The following is a 21,134-nucleotide window of genomic DNA, read 5'->3' on the forward strand; positions in this document are numbered from 1 at the left end:
CCGCTGCACGGGGAAGCCCCCCCCAGGCAGGGCAGGGCAGGGCAGGGCAGGGCAGCAGCCGGGTCAGGTGCTGCCGAGGGCGGAGCTGCTGCACTTGCAGCCGGGCCCTGCCCCCGCCCGGCTCATTAGTGCCGCGGTTGCAGCTCGCTTTGGTTCCCATTCTTTTGGCATGATGCTGCTGAGCGTTTTCGCTCTTCTCTTCCTCCTCCTGCTGCCTGCGGCTCGCGGTGAGTGTGGGGTGGGATCCCGGGCGTGAGATGCCCCATCCTTGCAACAGGACCCGGGGCAGGGTGGGGGCGGCGCTGGGGCAAGCCCCTTGTCCAGCCTACTGTGGGGTCCCTTCTCCCCCTGGGCAGCCTGAGCATCCAGCCTCCCTGAGCTGCCCCTGCCTCCCCCTCTTCTGGGTCTGCCTCTTCCTCTCTTCTGTAGCAGAGGCCCTTGCTAGCACTGTTCCCCATGGAGCACCTACAAGCCTTCCGGGTTGCAAGGGAGGAAAGAAAGACTCTTAATTCACCCAGCCTATTTGCTTGCCTCCTCTTGTGCCCCTATGGGGAGTTGTTTGCCTACCAAACTGAAACGGGAGGCATTGCCTACTCTGTTGCTCCTTTAGTTAAAGCAGGGACCGGAACGAGTCTAGTGAGAATGCCCAGGAGGAAGCTCCTGGTTTTGGCCAATGCCATTAATGTGTGTACTTGCCAGCTGTGTCTTTGTAGCTGAACATCTCCATCTTATTTGTTTGTTTTTTTTGTTTTTTGTCTGTTTTCATTGCTAGGCGATTGTGGCCCTCATCCAACATTTGGATTTGCTGAACCAAGTGGGACTACCAATGCGTCCTATCCCGTTGGGACCAACTTAACTTACAGGTGTCTCCCAGGTTACGTTGTGGCTGTTGGAAAGTCTCCTCTCGTCACTTGTCTGGAAAATTCAACATGGGCAGCAGATCCTGAGTTTTGCGTGGGTGAGTCTCGTTGTTCCTCTGCTTTCTCAAAGGATCTCCATACTGACTTTGCAATACTGGGACTTGTGTCTTCTGAACGGAGTAACTAGATTACTGTTCAGCCCTCGCTTCCAGTGACTTTGTACGTCTGAACTGAATGCTGTTAAGATGATCTGGTTGGGGATGGTCCTGCTCTGAGCAGAGGGTTGGACTAAATGTGGCCTCCCAAGGTCCCTTCTAGCCCTACTTTTTGTGACTTTTTTTCTGCTCTATGATTCTAAGAGCAATGCACACATCCCAGTTCTGGCTAGTTTTTAGGTCTTCTAACAACCATCGGTCTTGGTACATCAAGTATCATGGTCTCTAGAGAGAAACTCCAGAATGGCCTAATTTCTTTTAGAGGAGAATCCACTCTTGACGTGATACTCCTCCTTTACTGATAGGTCCTGAATGCCTGATAGTGGAAATGGGTGCTTTTATCAGCTTTTAAATGGAGGTGTAAAACTAAAGCGATTCTGAGTTTAAGCTCGATTCCTCCAGTGAGGGTCTGATAATGTCCCATCTGTTAATTTGTGAAGATAAGTGTGCTTTAGATCTCTGGCAGGCAAGGTTCCTTGGGTGAATGTGATATCTCTTATTAGACAAACTCAAATGGCTGGAGAATAGTTATTAAGCAAGCTTTCGAGTTCAAAAACCCTTCGTCAGGCTAAGGAAGTGTCAGCAGTCGGTGTGTGCTCTTCCTGGATGGGTTGAAAAATAAACAAGCTGGGGGCTGGGCTGGGCTGTGGAGTCAGATGTCAGGCAAATTATAATGTATCATAAATCCAATGTCTATATTTAGTCCGTGATCTCTAGTATCCAGCAGGTTGATGTAATGGAGCTCATAGGCTCGTCTCTGGGAAGCGTTGTGCAAGTTTCCCTTGAGGATCAGGACTGAGAGATTGGGGAGAGAGTGGCCCTCCTGTGAGAAATGTGCCCCCACCGGTAATTGGGTGTTTCTGTCTTTGATGGATTTCTGGTGCGCGTTCATTCTGGTGCGCAGTTGTTGTCTGGTCTCTCCTACATACCTTCTACACATTTCTCACGGGAGGGCCACTCTCTCTCCAATCTCTCAGTCCTGATCCTCAAGGGAAACTTACACAACGCTTCCCAGAGATGAGCCTGTGAGCTCCATTTCATCAACCTCCTGGATACAGGAGATCTTGGACTAAACATAGACATTGGATTTTTGATGCGTTATAATCTGCCTGACAACTGACTCCCCAGCCCAGCCCCTGGCTTCTTTACTTTTCATCCCATCCAGGAAGAGCACACACGGACTGCTGACACTTCCTTAGCCTGACTAAGGGTTTTTAAACCCAAAAGCTTGCTTAATAACGATTCTCCAACCATTTGCGTTGGTCTAATAAAAGATATCCGATTCACCCAAGGAACCTTGTCTGGCTATGTCCTTAGACCAACACGGCTACAACCCAAACCCTTGTAACTTTAGATCTCTGGCCTTCCTGTCGCTCAGTTGGTTGAGTTCCTGGTATTTCCTCTAGCATCTTTTAAAAAAAACCTTCAGTAAAGTAATGTATTTTGCCACAGTGAATTTATTGTGAAGAGTAGCAATAGGACTGGTAAAGACACAGAGTTCTGCCATATTTATTTCCCTGCTCAGAAAAGTTAAACCCAACGTTGAACATCAGTGTGTATTTTAAAGAATCCGACAAATAGCAACTCATAATCAATTTTACTGGATACATGAATATGAACCGTGTGTGCGGTTTTTTATTTTGTTTTTTTTTTGTTTGTTTTGTTGGTTGTTTTGCAAAATGGCTTTTGGCAAGATGGAGCTGTTCCCTTCCATGGAACAAAACCTAATTTAATGCAGTATTCTTGGGACTAATCGGGGTGCACGGATTTGGAAGTTGTATTAATATACAGGTTCAATATTGTTCTAATATTAATTGTGGGCCTTTGTGATAGGAGCTTTGTGCCTAGCCTCTGTCACGTGTACTTTGATCTGTCTTAAGCAAACAGCTAGTACTTTGTGCGTACACGTACGTGCTTTGCTGAATTATTAGGCTCTGGATAAACAGGGTGGTAGCTTTTATGTGCTGTATCTGTAGCGATGGAAATCTTTCGGTTCAGTTATCGCACCTTGTGCTAATTCTGTCTCGGAGCAGAGCTCCATGCATAGGTGAGGAGTTTTTAGTGCCGTTCGTTCTCTGCGTGAAACTTTATTTTTCTAGAGTAATTTCTACTACTGGAGCATATTTGCTATCTTGTTTGCAGGAGTGTGGGGGCAAATCATATGAAGCTGGAGAGGAGGAATTTTCACTGCCCCGATGAGTACAATACGCTGTCACAACATGATAAAGCAAAGAACTTTTAAAAGGGAGGATAAGATGCTTGTGGCCGTTCCACAAACACTTTAGCTTGCATTTTTAATTTGACTCTGAGCAATCCCATTGATTCAGAGAAAAGGCTGGAAGGTGTTAGATCATTTAGCTGGCTCTCTTGTATGTCACAGGCCACTACATTTCATTCATTGAGTCTGATGGATTACTTGTTCTACTGAAGCCTCTTTCCCAGAAAGGTGTTCAGTCTTTAATCTGATAACACAAAGGTGAGAACTTGCCAGGCTCCCTGGTAGCTTGTTCCGTGGCCAGCGTGTTTTAAAGGCCTTGTGCCCAGGTGCTAACCTGACTTGGTTTGGGTTCAGCTTCTAGCCTTTCTTTCTTGTTTATCTCTTTCTCTGGATTACAGACCTATAGCACCTGATATTTTCTGACCTGAAAGTGCCTCCTAATCCTCTTTGTGATAAGCTTAAGAGCCTGAGCTCTGCAAGTCCTTGTGAAGGAATGATTCAGTGGCTGGAGAAAATTTCTTTAGTCTTTTGCATCTTTTTTGTCTCTCTTTGCATCTTTGCTAGCCTCTGGGGGTGTTTTTCTTGCTTTCTTTCTTTTTTTATGGGCATGCTAGGATTGTATGTCCTCGGAGGGAGAGGGCAATGTTGCTTACACCTGGGTTGCAGCTCTTCAGGAAATGCCCCCTCCCACCCCATTCTGCGTGCGTAGTCTCCATTCCTTGTTCCTTAATGTATAGCGTCTTTTACCACTTCTAATCTGTTGTTTGAAAACCTGTCCCAGCCACAATCTAAAAATATTTCTAAAACTCCTGCTGATAAGGTTATACATCCTCAAGCTGAGTGCTGATCCCTGCAGAAAATGAGTACAGCTTCTTATTAACCATAATTGCCCTTCTGCTTCTTGAGAAATAGTTTACAATCTGCTCATCAAGTGCTCTTTTGTATCTAGGAGAACAGTGCAGTACTCCAGAGATCCTAAATGGTAAAGTTGTCGTGACTGATCTTCGGCTTGGTGAAACGGCGAATTTCAGCTGTGATGCTGGGTGAGTGTGAAGTCACCTGTGCTGATTCTTAAATTTTAAGGCTATGTTAGGTGATGAGTTCTGAGGAAGTTTGGAGCCTGGAAAGCCTGGCTTGACATGAGAGAGCTGGTGCCGGTGCTATATGTCTGTAGCCCTGGACTGTGCCCCTAGCAACTGTTTATGATTAGGACTTTCACCAGAATCGTCAAGTTGGCCAGCTGCTTATCATACGGTGTGGTGGTAGTTGAAGCATTGCTGTGACAGAGCCTGGAAATGAAGGCCCCTGAGGGTTTGGGGCTTAAGCTCCCTGGTTGTGTCTGGGCAGCTGATAAGATCCAAGTCAGGAATGGGATTAGAGGGGGATGTGGTTTCACCACTGATTTCTGGGTATCAGTTGCTGGGCCAAAACCTGTCCTTTCTGAACTGGGTTCTTCCAGTGTACTATGGGGATCCTCATAACCTCTACACAAAGCTTCACATGAGAGGAAGGGAGTCCCTGGAGCTGAGCCACCAGCAACCAAGGTGCTGGAGCTGGGTGCTCAAAGAAATGCTTTGTGCAGGCTACTCAAAGCAGAAAGCAGCGGGGCTCGAGGGTGGAGCAAGATGTGGCTCGCTCCTCCCTCACACCCTGCCCTAAAAGTGAAGCCAGTTGCAAGCTTTGTCCTCAGCAAGGCAAAACCCTTGTCACTTGTGGCAGTGCACTGTGAGTGCCCCAAACCCCTGGCTTGCTGGACTTTTGACAGCTGTTGCAGCAGGAGCTGGTTATTGCCCTTTTCTGCAAATGGGGAAGTCAGCAGCATGGTAATTTCAAACTTGATCTGCTGCCAGAGACTTACAGCACTTATCTCAGTGGCTTAGGGCAAGGGTTCTCTGGATATTTTTTTTGCAAGCTGGGAGCCACCTGCTGGCTAGCTCGAATTTGTCCCTACCTAGTTGATTTTTCTCAGCACCTCCTGCTTTTAGCCAGGTTTTTTAGAGCAGGATGGACTTTGTTGGGGTTTTGGCACCATCTACTGGTGGTTGGATGGAGAGGGAAGCCCCAGCCTTGTAGTGCAGCCTGGACTGGAACCTAGCTGTGCTGGGTCCTGAAGAGGAGAGAGCGAACCATGATCTGTCTTCCTTTAGGTACCAACTAAGTGGGAAGAGTTCCCTCGTGTGTGTGCTTGTGGGCAGTGCTGTTGCATGGAATGGGGACATCCCAGTCTGTCGAGGTAAGCTGATCTTAATGACTCTGAGCATGGTGTCGCTGGGCTTCAGCATGAAGTCTCAAAGGACAGGGTAAATCAGCAGGGGGAATGAAAGCCTTCTGGGACTAGGTTTGGCATTGAGTCTCCTCTACAAAAATGCAAATATCTAGTATGCTTGGTTCAGAGATGATGGTTTTTATTAGACCAAGTGTTTTAGATCTCTTGCATTTCTATTGGTCTCCCGCCGACACGGTTAACAAATACGTCCCTGTCTACAGAATCACACCGGAGAGATGCTCCGATCACGTCATGTACTGGGCAATGCCTGATTTAAGCTCCCCCCCCAGGTCTCCTGGTGCAGATAGCCCTGTCCCTGGCATGGTGGCAGTCTGATGGGATCAGCCAGTTTCACACTTTAGCTCCTCATCCTCTAATTACCTTACCCATAGTGAACAAATGTCCCTGCTCATGCTTGAGAAGTAAGAAGTCTGCTTGTACTGAGCCCTCCCCGAGCTTGACCACAATGCTGTTCATACCAAACTAGCTCTAAGGACGTGGTTAAGAAAGCATATCCTCTCCTTGCCAAAGTAAATGCACTGCTTTGCAGAAGCGTTTAAGTGGTGCTGGTATCTCTTGACTTTGGAAGTGAAACCTGCTGTGCCCCGTCTCCTTTTCTAACACCAGGGCCTTGCGGACCTCCTCCAAATTTCACTTTTGCTGAGCCAAGCGACAGCGTGAATGAGTCCTATCCTGTGGGGACCCGCCTCAAGTACCGGTGTCGCCCTGGTTACAGCCATGTCAGTGGACTGTCTCCGTTTGTCACTTGCTTGGAAAACTCCTCCTGGTCCGAGGCCCCTGTGTTCTGTGAAGGTGAGTGCTTGTTACTTGCCAGCTCTCAGTGGAGAAATGAGCCATCTTCCCACAGCTGAGCCTCTCTGTCCTGGGATGACGCTTGCCCTGGCTCCCATCAGCACTGTTAATGACCCTGCTGTTGGAGAGTCTCTCCTTCTTCCCTTGGGAGTGCCTGAGGGGCTGAGCAAAGGTAATGGTAAAGCTGTGCTAACACTGGTGGCCTTATCTAGGGAGGCTGTGCAAAACTCCAGAGATCCCAAATGGCAGAGTCGTGGTCCTAACGGATACTCGGTTTGGAGCTACAATCAACTTCACCTGTAATGATGGGTGAGTGTCCAAGTATCTGTGCTGATTTCAGGAACAGGCCTTGGGTTGATGGGAGGTGGCAATGGGGACTTGGGAAAACTACATAGGGTGGAGTTGGGTGCCTTAGCATCTGCTAAGGGTGGGGCTTTCAGTGGGTCTTAGGACATTGGGACCCTCTGGCTGCATCCGTCTGGTGGCAGTGGGGCACCAGCATGCTTGGGCTGTGCCTCCTTCCCCAGTTCTCTGAGGCCTTGTGCAAGAAACGTGACCCTTTTTTGTCTTGTTTTATCTTTCTCTAGCTACAGACTAGTTGGGTCACCTTCAGCTACGTGTGTTCTTGTTGGTACCGATGTTGACTGGAATAAGGAGCTTCCAATCTGTGATGGTAAGCTGATGGTAACAGGTGTGGGAGCAAGTCCTGTGTGAAGTCAGGGCTGTGTAACCAAGTAGCAGAAACTTGTCCTTGACATTTTCCCTTAACCAGAAATGTCAGTGATGCTGGGCTCAGCCAGGGAAGGGAATGAGGGTGGCCTGAGACTAGTCCTAGGGCTGGGTGGCCTACAGAACTGAACTGAAATCCTTTGCCACTAAGCTGTTTGGACAGCACTCAAAGCGCCCAACCCACAAGCTTTGTAGTACTGACTGGTGTTGCCTGGCCTGCTGGGCCCTCCAGCCAGCAGCACTTTCCTTCCTGGGCCCTTAACCCTCATTTCATAGTAGGAAGTGTCTGGGTCACCCTTGGCAGCAGGGGTCCAGGACAGTCATGTTGGCTTCCTTCTCCTCCAGCAATTCCATGCAGCTCGCCTCCGAACATCTCCAATGGAGAGCACACCAACATGGGTGGGGACTTTGTCTTTGGCTCGGTGGCCACGTACCCATGCAATCGCAATAGACCCCTTCATTTCTGGGCCCTTGAGTGAAGCTTTTCCTAATAGGACTGGTTTGAGTCCCGTCTAGCTGAAATGGTTTCTAATGGTCATGTTGGCTTCCTTTCCTCCAGCCATTCCTTGCCCAGCGCCTCCCAGCATTGCTAATGGAACGTACGGTGATACGAGTACCGACTATACCTTTGGCTCAGTGGTCACATACAAGTGCAACAATGGTCTTTCCCTCATTGGAAATGCCTCTATTCACTGTACAACAGAAGACAAAATGAATGGCGTCTGGAGTGGGCCTTCCCCCGAGTGCAAAGGTGACTATTGCAATTTGTGCGCTGCTTCTTGTCATGCTCTGCTCCCCTACACTCAGCGAAACATGCTTGCTGGCTTGGCAGCATACAGAGAAGAAGGATATTTAAATTGGGCTTTGAGTTATGGTCACACAGCAGGGCTAGTAATGACTGGTGGGAGCTTGAATTCTAATTGAAGCCTGGCAAATTAGGCATCTGTTTCCAGAAACAGTTTTTTGTTGCTTGCAAACTGCTTTCCATGTTCTTTCATGTGAGATGCATGGGTGTCGGACAAGTAACTGGCCCTCAGATTAATTTTTCCATCTGAAAACATGGATCTGTCATGATGAGCCCTTCCTGACTACTAATTGTGGGGCTGTAGTCACTACAAACTTCAGCAGGGATGAGACAGACTTTGCAATTCTGCCGACCCCTCTTCTATCACCAGAGTTAAACATCAGTGGCATTGCTCCAACAGTGGTGATCGGAGTCCTCCTAAAGTCTTGCACTGCTGCCCTGGTGAAAACTTGAATGGGGTGATGGAGTAATGTTTAAAACATGCTTGCTTTACTGTGGCAGTCAAGTGCATGTAGCACAAAGCGGGTGTGTGTGGTGGGTGCACGTAAGTTATTCGGGCAGACTGTATATCCTCAGTTTGAACATTAGTGCGTTGCTCAGTCTGACACTTGTGGCCTTGAGCCACACAGGCGTGGTGTGGCAGGCTGGTGACTCTCCATCTATCTTGATGTAGCGTGGTGTGGTGGGTTGTTCCTAATTTGCCTCCTATGAATAGCTTCAGACATGGGCAGCGCTCAAGGAGCGTCTCTGCTCCTGATCGTGCCCCCATCCTGTGTGGCACTGTGGTATGCAGAGATCAAACAACTTTTTAAAGCAAAGGGTACGGAGTAGTGTCCTCCTATGACGTACCTTATTTTGTTGCCTGCAATCAAACTTAGGGCTATGCGTCCTTTCCCTCCCTTCTTCCTGTGACAGATGGATGTTCTTATGATTATGCTCCAATTCTTTTCAGAGGTCAGTTGTCCAAACCCGGAGGTCCCAAACGGAAATAAGGAATCTGGATTTGGGTCTCTCTATACATATAAAGACACAGTAACGTTTGTGTGCAAAGCTGGCTATGTTCTGACTGGCAGCCATCTGATTCGGTGTGGAGCGGACAATGCCTGGAGTCCTCCTGTCCCGACCTGTGTCCGACGTAAGTGTGAGCGCTTAATCTCTTAAGCAGCATGTGGAGTGATGGCTATTGGGTGGCTTCTGCGGAAAGGTGTGGCACTTGTTCCTTGTTTTGCCATAGGCATGACAGTACCTGCTCCCTCTACCTGGCTCAAAAGTTGATATTGTGCCAAGTGCAAAGTCCTGCTAGGAGCAAGATGGGATGTTGCTCCCACCAGCATGCTCTTGCACTAGCCTTGCACAGAGCTTGTAACCAGTGGGCATGTCTCTTTGATGGATTTCTGGCTTGAGAGACCTGTATAGCCTTCATTATTGTGGGGCCGGGAGAGTTTTGGCAGCTGCCAGCTAGGTCTTGGGACGCATGTCAACCACAGCTACATGGCTTCAGACTTGGAAAACGCATGGAGCACGGGTGACAAGCACATAGCTACTGTAGTGACCAGGAGTTCAGGGACAGGACCCTGTTGGATATGTGTGATCAGCAGCAGGGTGAGTGGTAGCTGGGTTTTACCCCCTGTTAGTTCAGGGGACTACATAGGGCATTGGGCACCTGTGGCAGTTGATGCCTGTGACTCTCTTTTTCAGGCTCCTCTAGGTAGAGGATCAGGGGAAGGAAGCTTTAAGCTTGTTCTTAGGCTATGGTGAAGACTCTGCTCTTCATGTATTTGCAAGCAAGGGAATCAACTTGTATGGAGTGCTCCCTAGCTTTGAGTGAGTCAATAAGTGTGTGAAGAAGTCATTTGGAGAGACACTGCCACTCATTAAATTGGCTCCCAAACGGCCTAGTTAGGAAAGCGTATCCCCCTCGCCAGAGGAAATGCACTGCTTTGCAGAAGTGTCTAAGTGGTGCTGGTATCTCTTGACCTTGGAAGTGAAACCTGCTGTGCCCCGTCTCCTTTTCTAACACCAGGGCCTTGCGGACCTCCTCCAAGGTTCACTTTTGCTGAGCCAAGCGACAGCGTGAATGAGTCCTATCCTGTGGGGACCCGCCTCAAGTACCGGTGTCGCCCTGGTTACAGCCATGTCAGTGGACTGTCTCCGTTTGTCACTTGCTTGGAAAACTCCTCCTGGTCCGAGGCCCCTGTGTTCTGTGAAGGTGAGTGCTTGTTACTTGCCAGCTCTCAGTGGAGAAATGAGCCATCTTCCCACAGCTGAGCCTCTCTGTCCTGGGATGAGGCTTGCCCTGGCTCCCATCAGCACTGTTAATGACCCTGCTGTTGGAGAGTCTCTCCTTCTTCCCTTGGGAGTGCCTGAGGGGCTGAGCAAAGGTAATGGTAAAGCTGTGCTAACACTGGTGGCCTTATCTAGGGAGGCTGTGCAAAACTCCAGAGATCCCAAATGGCAGAGTCGTGGTCCTAACGGATACTCGGTTTGGAGCTACAATCAACTTCACCTGTAATGATGGGTGAGTGTCCAAGTATCTGTGCTGATTTCAGGAACAGGCCTTGGGTTGATGGGAGGTGGCAATGGGGACTTGGGAAAACTACATAGGGTGGAGTTGGGTGCCTTAGCATCTGCTAAGGGTGGGGCTTTCAGTGGGTCTTAGGACATTGGGACCCTCTGGCTGCATCCGTCTGGTGGCAGTGGGGCACCAGCATGCTTGGGCTGTGCCTCCTTCCCCAGTTCTCTGAGGCCTTGTGCAAGAAACGTGACCCTTTTTTGTCTTGTTTTATCTTTCTCTAGCTACAGACTAGTTGGGTCACCTTCAGCTACGTGTGTTCTTGTTGGTACCGATGTTGACTGGAATAAGGAGCTTCCAATCTGTGATGGTAAGCTGATGGTAACAGGTGTGGGAGCAAGTCCTGTGTGAAGTCAGGGCTGTGTAACCAAGTAGCAGAAACTTGTCCTTGACATTTTCCCTTAACCAGAAATGTCAGTGATGCTGGGCTCAGCCAGGGAAGGGAATGAGGATGGCCTGAGACTAGTCCTAGACCTGGGTGGCCTACAGAACTGAACCATTAAGGAAATCCTTTGCCTCTAGGCTGTTTGGACAGCGCTCAAAGGGCCCAACCCACAAGCTTTGTAGTACTGACTGGTGTTGCCTGGCCTGCTGGGCCCTCCAGCCAGCAGCACTTTTTTTCCTGGGTCCTTAACCCTCATTTCATAGTGGGAAGCATCTGGGTCACCCTTGGCAGCAGGGGTCCAGGACAGTCATGTTGGCTTCCTTCTCCTCCAGCAATTCCATGCAGCTCGCCTCCGAACATCTCCAATGGAGAGCACACCAACATGGGTGGGGACTTTGTCTTTGCCTCGGTGGTCACGTACACATGCAATCCCAATAGACCCCTTCGTTTCTGGACCCTTGAGTGAATCCTCTCCTAATAGGACTGGTTTGAGTCCCCTCTAGCTGAAATGGTTTCTAACCATCATGTTGGCTTCCTTTCCTCCAGCCATTCCTTGCCCAGCGCCTCCCAGCATTGCTAATGGAACGTACGGTGATACGAGTACCGACTATACCTTTGGCTCAGTGGTCACATACAAGTGCAACAATGGTCTTTCCCTCATTGGAAATGCCTCTATTCACTGTACAACAGAAGACAAAATGAATGGCATCTGGAGTGGGCCTTCCCCCGAGTGCAAAGGTGACTATTGGATGTGAGGTGCTTCTTGTCATGCTCTGTTCCCCTACACTCGGCGAAACATGCTTGCTGGCTTGGCAGCATACAGAGAAGAAGGATATTTAAATTGGGCTTGAGTCGTGGTCACACAGCAGGGCTAGTAATGACTGGTGGGAGCTTGATTTCTAATTGGATGCCTAGTTTGCCAGGCTTCGTCTCTAGAAACAGTTTTTTGCTGCTTGCAAACTGCTTTCCACGTTTTTTCAAATAATTTTCCTTGACTCCTTTTCTTGGTGCTGACTGTGCTTGTGCCACTTCCTTATCTTCCAGTGGTCAGTTGTCTGAACCCAGAGGTCCAAAATGGAAAGAAGCTGACTGGATTCGGACCTCACTATACATACAGAGATACAGTAACTTTTGAATGCGACACTGGCTATGCTCTGAATGGCAGCCGTCTGATTCAGTGTGAAGCGAACAGTGCCTGGAGTCCTCCTGTCCCGACATGTGATCTACGTGAGTGAGCTGTCCATTTAACCGGTGTATTTTAAGTAACACCAAGTAACGTGGTGGAAGCTCAAGTGTGAGTGGCCTCAGCAGACGGGTGCAATGTTGCTGTTCTCCCTTGTGCTGTCATGGACACGGTTATGAGCAGAAGGAGAGCTACGGTTGCGTCGGGCAGAGGTGAAAGAATGTGATCTTGTGCAAAGCTTGAGGTTTTTAAGATACGGTTCCCGGAGAAGGCAAACAAATGGATCGGTTTCCTATAGTGAGTTCGAGAAACTTGTTCTGTGCCATGACAAATAAAAGAAGCATTATCTGTTTGCTGTCCCCTGCAAAGTGTTTGTGATGGTTAGATATGCTTCTAGTAGTTCCTAGTCTGACAAGTTTAAACCTGTAACCTGTTCCTTGAGGGGTCTTTAGGGAGGTTTTTTTTTTTTTTAGCAGCTGCCAGAAGATGCATCTGAATAGCACTTCAGTGGCTACAGAAGGACCAGTACCCTGAAAGCTCAGGGAATTTTGCTACCAGGTTCTTATGCTTATGGCATAGTTGCTGCTCATGTGGCTGAGAATCTGGGGGTCTTGCTTGTATTGCTCCCTGTAGGCTCATGCATGTGGAGTGGAAACTTGGCTCCATAAGTTGAACATCTTTTAGCACAAGTACCAAAGCAACTCCCAAGGCCCTGGCTTTAAGAACGCCTTGCTCAGTGTCCAAAAAGCAACTTGTGGCTTGGGAATGCTGAGTAATGTCTATTCCAGATGATCCACTAAGTTGTCGACTCTCAATTTTTCTTTCCTTTTTTTTTTTTCTAATGCTAGGTCACTGTGGCCCCCCTCCAAGGGTCAACTTTACAGAGGCTAATGGGACTGCGGACAAGTCCTATCCTGTCGGGACCACCCTCGTCTACCACTGTTGCCCAGGCTATACAGTTACTGGTGGCGAACCTCAGACAATTACCTGTTTGGCCACTGCCGCCTGGTCATCAGCCCCAAAGTCTTGTTTCAGTGAGTATCTGCATTTCTGTATCACCTGATCTGTGCGCCACTCGAACCCGCTTTCCAGTGGAGCAACTGGTTAAGGGATCACTGCAAACCTTTCTTTAGAAGTAAGAGGAACTTCTCCTGACTGGCTGTGGTTGGTGGTAGGGAATTTCATGCTTTTTTTTTTTTTTTCCAAGTGTCAAGTCTTGTTTGAGCAGTAACCTGACTAAACCATGGATCTCATCAACCAGCTCTCTGGGAGGTTTTTGCATGTGGGTTGTTTGGGTCTGCTGACTTCAAGGTGTTTGCCTAGCAGACCTTTGTCTAACATCCTTCCTGTTTACTAATACAATGGAAAACACTGTCTTGTGTGAGGCTGAGCAATACTTGTACTGAGAAAAACAAATAGCTGGGTTGTTAATTGTTTTCATTTTTTTTAATGTTTTTGGTCTGGGTTTTTATTGCACCCAGTTTGCTTTCTTAAACCTATAAAAGCTGCCCTGCTTAGGACCATAGGGCTGGAAGGGATCTCGCAAAGTTGTTCAGTTCAGTCCCCCTGTTTAAGGAAGGAGTATTCTTGACTAAACCAACCCAGCAAACTGTCTGTCAAATGTGCTTTTAAACTTCCAGGGTCAGAGATTTCCCTCCATAGCTTCTTTAGGCAGCCTGTTCCAATGCCAAAGCCTCCCTTGGAGTTGAAAGTCCTCCTAATCTTAAAACTAAAGGCCTTCATTTGGTGGTGGGCCTATATCCATTATGAAGGTGACATTCCCCCCCCCCCCCCTTTTCAAAAGAAAAAAGAGAGAAGCAGGATTTAAACCTTGCAACTATGCACCATCACCATCTTGCCTTATTTAACTTCTAATCCCTCGTTTTTCTTTTCCTTTTCTTCCTTTATTGCTGACGGCCAAAGTCAGTGGGATTATATACACATGAGGAAGTGCTTTCAGAATCTAGGTCTTATGGGCAAATTTGCTCTTTAGGATGTAGGGAACTACATCAAGTTGAATTGCTGGTAATTTGGGTTGTGTAATAATCACGTGATGGCTTTAGACCATCTCTGAACCTTCTGGTACAGCCGGCTGCTGCCACACAGTGTTCTAGACGATTGAATCATCTGGTTTATCCAGAAGGACATGTACTAGGTTGAGATGTAGAAGTCGGTGTACTTTTTTTAACATGTATATATTTTTTCCGTCAAAGTAACACGAAGACTTTGTTTCTTCATAGGTAAAAGTTGCGAAATTCCAGTGCTACAGAATGGCAAAATTGATAGTAAAGCTGGCGTTCAGCTTGGTGGAACAGCCAACTTTTCTTGTGATAAAGGGTAAGCGTCATGTCATCTGTGCTGGCTGACAGAACTTTTGCATTGTAAATAACCAATACATTTTAGGAAAATGAGGCAGGAAAACCTGGCTTGACTTCCAATGCGTGTTGGAGCTAGTGCTGTAGATCTCTAGCTGCAAGCTGAGTGTCTAATACATGTTAAGTCTGGCACTTCTGGTGGGGTGCAAGGAGGCTGGCCATCTGACGCCTGCGGTGACTGATAGGGAGTGGAGTGCCAATGCACTTGGGCGTTCCCAAAAGACCCCAACCCAATGTACAGCTCTTAGTAAACCCTCCTAGCATGTGGTTGACTTGGGGGGTAATAAAGGGAATCCCCACCCTCTTCTTTCTATGCAGGATCCCATAGGGGCTGCTAGGTCTATAACTGCACAGGACCTGTCGGCTTGGGTTTAAGCTTGCTATTCCAGTCTTGGACACTGATGTGCTTCCACTTCAGGATAGTGGAGAACCTGATGGGGAAGATGATTCTTCTGACCCGTCTTCTCTCCCATCGCTACTACTAGGATGGGCTTGTGTGCGTGTGTGAGCCCTTTCTAATATTTCATGGGTTTTGGCCAAGCTACTCACACTATTAGTTTCTCTCTTATTTGGGTCTTGCTCCCATAGTAGATCAGGAGAACTGGAAGGAGCCACTTCAGCAGCGGAGCGTCTGGTGCACTCTGTAGCACAGAGAAGGGGCTGTCTCGCCTAGCAGGCTTGCTGTCTTCTGGGCTAGATTTAGCCAGAGATGTACAGTGAGCAGCTTGAAAAGGGCTTGTCTCTGCTGCCTGGCACACGTAGCCCTGATAAAAGTGGGAAGAGGGAAACTGGAATGGTTTTTAAGCTGAACCAAAAACAATGTGTGTGACAGGCCTGGGGATTTGGGAAACGTCTCTGGCAGCGTACTTGGCTGGGTGCAAGCTCGGTGCTTGGCTCTACCAACTGGCAGAATAAAAGCATGAAGAGATGGGATGGGCTATGGTCAAATGTTCTGCCTGTTTTGCTCAAGTCTAATGACTTTTGTTTCCTTCCTCCAGGTACACGCTGGAAGGGCCAAAATCTGTCAAGTGCGTGGTTTCTGGCAGCAACGTGGTGTGGCATCAGCCAATACCAAAGTGTATCCGTAAGTTGGTTTTAATGGCTTTCAAGGGGTGGGGCATGTCTAGAAACACTGCCTTGTAAGTGGTATATTAGAGGCTTCATTCTTTCCATACCTTGGTTGTGAAGTCCAAGTGACAGTAAAAACTAAGGAGTTATTTTTGACTGGGAAAAGGACTGAAAATACATCATTTAATCTTGGTGTTCAGTGACTACTGTGGACTGAAACTCTTGTAAGGGAAGCTCCCTTTCGGCATGAGAAGCAGCGTCCATTAATAACGAACAGATCTTATGGTACTGACACACATTGGCAGGCTGCTGTTGTGGTGAGAAGATGGATTACCTTCACACTCCTGTGTTTACTGTCCATCCTTGAGGTCATGGTGCACTGTATGTTCCCCTTCATGCTCCTGACTTCCAGCTTAGAATGAGCTACTGTTACAAGATCAACTCTGGTTTGTGTTTTTTGGCTGGTAACACAATACTGCCACCAAATACACAAAACAAGAGGTATTGGCCTTTAGACTGGTGGGGAAGGAGCATGCTCTTAAACAGTTTCCTAGAGTCTTTGTTCCCTAGAGCACTTGGCTGGAGGGTGTGTGTGGGGGGGGGGGGGGGTAGGGGCTGGATAAAAGACTGAAAGCTGAAAACCAGTTTTTTGAATTTGCAAGGCATGTGTGGCTTCTGAAAGATGTGGAAGAATTGCACAGCCCCCCCCCCCCCCCCCCCCCCCCCCCCCCCCATAAAGAATAATGCGTGGGACTTCCTATTGATTTCCTGTGTAGAAAGCTGTTTCCTCCTTAACCATACACTTTTTTTGTAATGGGCATTGGACAGTTTATACTTTTTCATACATCGTGGGTTGGCACAAAGCGTCAAATATTGCCCTCTTTTGAATCCTGTGGGGTTTTTTTGGGACACGGGATCATACTGTGATCATCCATCTAGTGAAAATCTGTCAGGACTATGTTGGTGCACATACAGTTCCTGGAGAAGCTGCCCTTCTTCATTCATTGTTGCTGGTCTGTCAGCATTTTGGGTCATGGCTTCCAGTTGCTTCCTTTCTGTTTGGTTTAATTCTAATCCTTACAGGGTATGGCCTGAATATTAAGTGTTGTTTAGCTTGAATTTATTGATGGCTAGTTAGCAGTTACAACTCCAGGTTTTAGCTTACCTCTTAATTTGTCTCCCTAGGGGAGCGCAACACTGCTACAACAATTGCTATGGGTAAGTAGTTTTTGTGTGTTTTTTTTTTTTTTGTTTTGTTTTTTGTTTAAAGCTAACTTTTTGTACTTTTTAAGCTAGTACAATATAATACCAATTGTGAACTTTTTTATTTTCGTGCCTGAGATGGCTTCTATTGCTGTAACAGCAAGCGGATTCCTCTGAGCTCATCTGCCTTCTGGCAACCTGAACCTGTCTACCTGGATGTCAAGAAAAGGCACACTTTTTATTGTAAACTGGAAAAATTCATTAATGGACACCTCCAAAATATACTATTAAAAAACCAAAAGTTTTTCTCAGCCTAGGTCTAGATTTTCTAGCATGTAGATTTCCTGTGGGGTTTTGTTTGTTTGTTTTTGTTTTTAACCATTTAGTTTTAATTATCCCTTCTTTAAGAAGATATGGCTGCTTATTTTTAATCAATTAAAAAAAAAATCTGGAATTGCTTTTATCAAGTTAAGCCTTCTCCTTTTTTGCTAATCTGTAATTATGACACACCAGCAATTAATGAGGTATATAAATTAATCTAGTGACCAGTCTATAGATACATGAAGGAGAAGTTGAATGTGTGGTGAAACATTGGAGAGTAGGATAAATATGCAGCATTTTTTTTTTTTTTTTTTTTTAAAGCTCTGTTTTTTCTTTCCCTTGGCTTGAACAGAGGTAACACATGTGCCACTAATATCCATTAATCTTTTTTTCTAGATAAGATTGTTTTGTCAATTCTAGCAATGAGGGCTCTGTCCTTGACATACAACTCTAACAGATCTTTGTTTAAACTTTTTTAATGCTATCTTCATAAAATTTAACATGAAGTTTTAATTCAGGTTTTAGCTTGCCTCTTAACTTGTCTCGTTAGGGGAGCCCAACACTGTTACCACAGTTGGTACCAGTGAGTAGTCTTAAAAACAAACTAACAAAAACCAACTTCAGATTGAAAAAAGAAAAATAATACTATCCAGTTGTCCTGGGTATTTCTTTATGACCCAAGCATGCAAGCCTACACACATTGAATAAATGATGAAACCCAAGCAAATACGATCCTTGAGCAGTGGTGCAGATGGTAAACCAGGAAGGGTGGAAGTCTGCCTATAATCCTTTCAAGGATACCAGGCAGATTTGTGCACTTGGAGAGCTCAAGTGCTGGTCTGTGTTGTTTTTTTTTTTCCTAGTGAAGTTTGCTGTCAAGGCCTTTTAGTTTGGTAATACTATGCAAAGTACTGTGAAGGGACTGACGTTACCCTGCAGTGTTAAAGGTCTGTCGTGGACGGGCCCTGTAGCGTGACTACTTTGCAGGGAGGAGTGAAGTGGAGTCTGGTGGTGCTTTTAAATTAGTATAGCCTAATTTGCATAGCTGGCCCCTTGCCCATCCAAATGAAGTGTGCATTTCTCAGTTACCCTTCCCGTGTTGGAGCGGGAGTCCAGCTCTCTGTGTTTTATGCTTGTATGACTGACTTGTCACTTCAGTCTGCAGCACCTGACTCTGAATCTTTCCATTTGCAACTGGCTTGTCTTCCCTTTACAAGCCACCAGGCTAATTTTCTTACTATATTAAGGTAGCTAGTTGAAAGAAGTAACTTAAAGACTAGTGTCTTCTGTTAAAGTGGAAAACATTTGCTTGTAGTGAAGTCTCAAAAGCATGCGTGCTGACATTTTGTATTTGCATTCGCCAGAAGCTTCCCAGAAGCATCGGAATAAACATCTCTGGGATAGTTTTAGGAATAGCAATCCCCCATCCGTGCTGGGGCTTGACCTTATGAGCCTGCTGGTTTTAACTCCCTTCATTTTGGCTTTTTCAGGCAGCATATCTCTTCTTCTGGCACTGCTGGTTCTGCACTTGTGAAATCAGATAGAGATTTGGCATGGAGAAAAACTGGAAGAGCCTGAAAAGCCTGAATTCATCTGACTTGCACTGAATTTCTGAGGTGGTGTTGAACTCGCTGGCATGGAGTTGACATGGCTCTCACTGCTGTTTTCTTCTTTTGGTAAATTTTTAATATGGCGGTAATGAGGTCCCAGTTCTACCCGTTGTGCCTCACTTGTCAGCTGAGCATGTACATGGCGATGCAAAGGATCAAGACCCCATGTGTTCACAACATTTGAACTTTAGACTTTATCTCCACAGTGCTGGGTTTTTTTTCTTAAAGGGCACTTAAGCCATTTATTTGTATTGCAAGTTGTTAGATTTATGTGGAGGTTTTGACCTCCAAAGTGCAATATTATCCCTTTTCTAATGGCTTGATGCCAAAGAGACTTGGATTGAAATCTTGCAGGCTCTTTTTTTGGGTGCACTTTGCACTTCAGGTGGACTTTGAGGTTTTTGCTTCAGGGTCTCCCAGGATAATTGGCATTCCTCTGCTTCCTATACCACTAAGCTCTGACGCATCTGTTCTTACTCAGTTTAGTGTTTGTCCTCAAGTACAACACAGTGAAATGTGCAAATGGTATTGTTTCTGACATTGAAAGATGTCCAGAATCTGTATTATCAAAACTATCTTAACGTGCTTCTCCTGCAAGGGAAAACAAACTGCATTTGTGTCCATAGGAATGATCAGCCCTTTCTGATAAGCAAGCAGCAAAATGGTTGTATTTTTAAGATGTTCAGTGACTTGGTGCCTAAATTAAATCTCTGGTATTTCAGCAGCAGAAAATGAGTTGATATACTTTTTAAATGCTTCTCTCTGCAAGAAAGCTGGTTTGTAAGCAAATATTGCACCTCACTGTTTGAAAAGATGTTAAATAATGCAATATTTGCTCTTCCTGTTGAGGATGTTTATAAGCAAATGTGGAAATCTTTTGCACTGTTTACAGTATAATTTATTTGTAGATCGGTATTATACAAGTTGTACAGAGTTCTAATTATTTGAATGAAACTTCCTCAAATGAAACTGGGGTTCTAGCATTATTTTTCTTTTTCTATGAGATGGTGGTCCTAAAAGAATCCTGTCTAAAGACTTGTAGTACTAACTCCCTTTTATGTGCACTAAACCAGTTGGGATACTCTGTGGAAGCTCTGTTGTTTTAAAATCTAACCCCCTTCTGGAAAAGATTTAACACCCCACACACACAAACTTGGCAAGTGAAACTACAGGGGCTTTATAGGATCATGCCTGCAGGAAAATACTTGTGCAGTGTGGTAGGCTAAAATGTAAAATACAAAAGGACTTATGCTTACTAAAATGGGCAAAAGTGCTGTTTTTGTTCTGATTTTTAACCCTGGAAGGGAATAGGATGGGTCTGATGGCCCCAGTTTATTCAAGCCCCTACTGTAGATGTATAAGCCTCTTCCTTGCACCAAGGCAGCTTGTTTTGTTTTCAATCATGTAGAGAGAGAGCAGAGCCAGCTCTCTCTGAGTGCAGGGAGGGTGAGGAAAGCATCCGTATTCCCTGTCATCCATTTAGAAAAGCCAGGCTGTTCTGTTCCACTTTCACTGGAGTTGTAATCCCTTCTCAGCAACTGCAGGGAAATGGTGAACCTGACCGCTCCAAGCGGGCTTTCATAGATCAGGTGGAAAGGGGCAATGCAAGGAAAGCTTAATACAGGGGCGGGCAACAGAAGAGGTGGATTCTGTCTTGACTGTTTAGCCAGAGCACCTGTGCTTAGACTATTTGTTTGCTTCTCCGACTAGTCCCCTGCTTACCCCTTGTTTTGGCAGACGCATGAATGTTCAGATGCTGCCTAGAACCCAGATCCCTATCTAGAAAAGGACTTACAGGTCTAAAACTGGATTTGGACATCAAAGTCCAAAGTACTGACCCAGAAGTGTCTAACTCAGGTAGGTGCTTTTACCTTGAAGCTACCTGAACTTGCTAGGAGTCCCCCTGTTTTTGGCCTGGCAGCCTCCTAGTCTCTTTTTTTTTTTTTTTTAATCCTTCTGGCTTGAACAATTAAGTAAGATCCAGTAGGATCCAGAAATTGGATGGAGTGGCGGCTCGGACCCTGGATGGGCCTGATTTTAATAGGTAGGAACACCTGACAGGCAGGGTCCAATGGATATGCCTCCAACTGGATCCATAGGGATAATGCAAGGGTTGCACAATCCTTATTGAAGAGCAGCACAACTGGGTGCTCATGAATTAACTGTGGCCTCTTATGGTGGTGTTGCTAAGGAGGATAACATGGCATGATGCCAGGCAGTGGTTCACTTGAAGGCCTGGAAGCAAGGTGTGGAAAGCCAAGCCTACAGTCCACCCTCATGTTGGTTAAGTTACCCCTACCCCCACCAAGGGTGTGGAGAACTGGACAGGACTTCAGCTCGGAATACAAGACTAGATAGCTGTCACAGGCCAGCTGGGCACTGAATGTATCAATTTTATCACAGGCTAGCTGGACTGTTCGATTCAGTTTTGGATCAAGGAGGCAAAAGTTGGGAGTGGAATAAAGGCAAATTTATTATAGCTTACACACATACAACAGTTAACAGAAAGAT

General features: G+C 46.4%; 1 protein-coding gene across 1 annotated transcript; it reads left to right on the top strand.

Moving 5' to 3' along the window:
• The first annotated feature begins 108 nt into the window (after window positions 1–108).
• Window positions 109–19,592, top strand: LOC109285471 (complement component receptor 1-like protein). Its single transcript, XM_059717687.1, has 19 exons — window positions 109–227; window positions 773–958; window positions 4,243–4,336; window positions 5,441–5,526; window positions 6,187–6,372; window positions 6,585–6,681; window positions 6,960–7,045; window positions 7,661–7,852; window positions 8,859–9,041; window positions 9,930–10,115; window positions 10,328–10,424; window positions 10,703–10,788; window positions 11,410–11,601; window positions 11,908–12,090; window positions 12,895–13,080; window positions 14,287–14,383; window positions 15,420–15,505; window positions 16,675–16,707; window positions 18,504–19,592. The coding sequence occupies exons 1-19, from the start codon at window positions 170–172 to the stop codon at window positions 18,545–18,547; spliced, it is 2,358 nt and encodes a 785-aa protein (XP_059573670.1). The 5' UTR covers window positions 109–169; the 3' UTR covers window positions 18,548–19,592.
• The last annotated feature ends 1,542 nt before the right edge of the window (window positions 19,593–21,134 follow it).

Source organism: Alligator mississippiensis, chromosome 14, assembly GCF_030867095.1.
Source record: "Alligator mississippiensis isolate rAllMis1 chromosome 14, rAllMis1, whole genome shotgun sequence".
NCBI lineage: Eukaryota > Metazoa > Chordata > Crocodylia > Alligatoridae > Alligator > Alligator mississippiensis.

What these genes read in the sequence shown, in the direction of transcription:
- LOC109285471 (XM_059717687.1), top strand. Translation starts at nt 170, where the DNA reads ATGATGCTGCTGAGCGTTTTCGCTCTTCTCTTCCTCCTCCTGCTGCCT. An exon ending in AGATCCTGAGTTTTGCGTGG is followed by an intron (nt 959 to 4,242) that starts GTGAGTCTCGTT and finishes TTTTGTATCTAG; the next exon opens with GAGAACAGTGCAGTACTCCA. An exon ending in GGCCCCTGTGTTCTGTGAAG is followed by an intron (nt 10,116 to 10,327) that starts GTGAGTGCTTGT and finishes GGCCTTATCTAG; the next exon opens with GGAGGCTGTGCAAAACTCCA.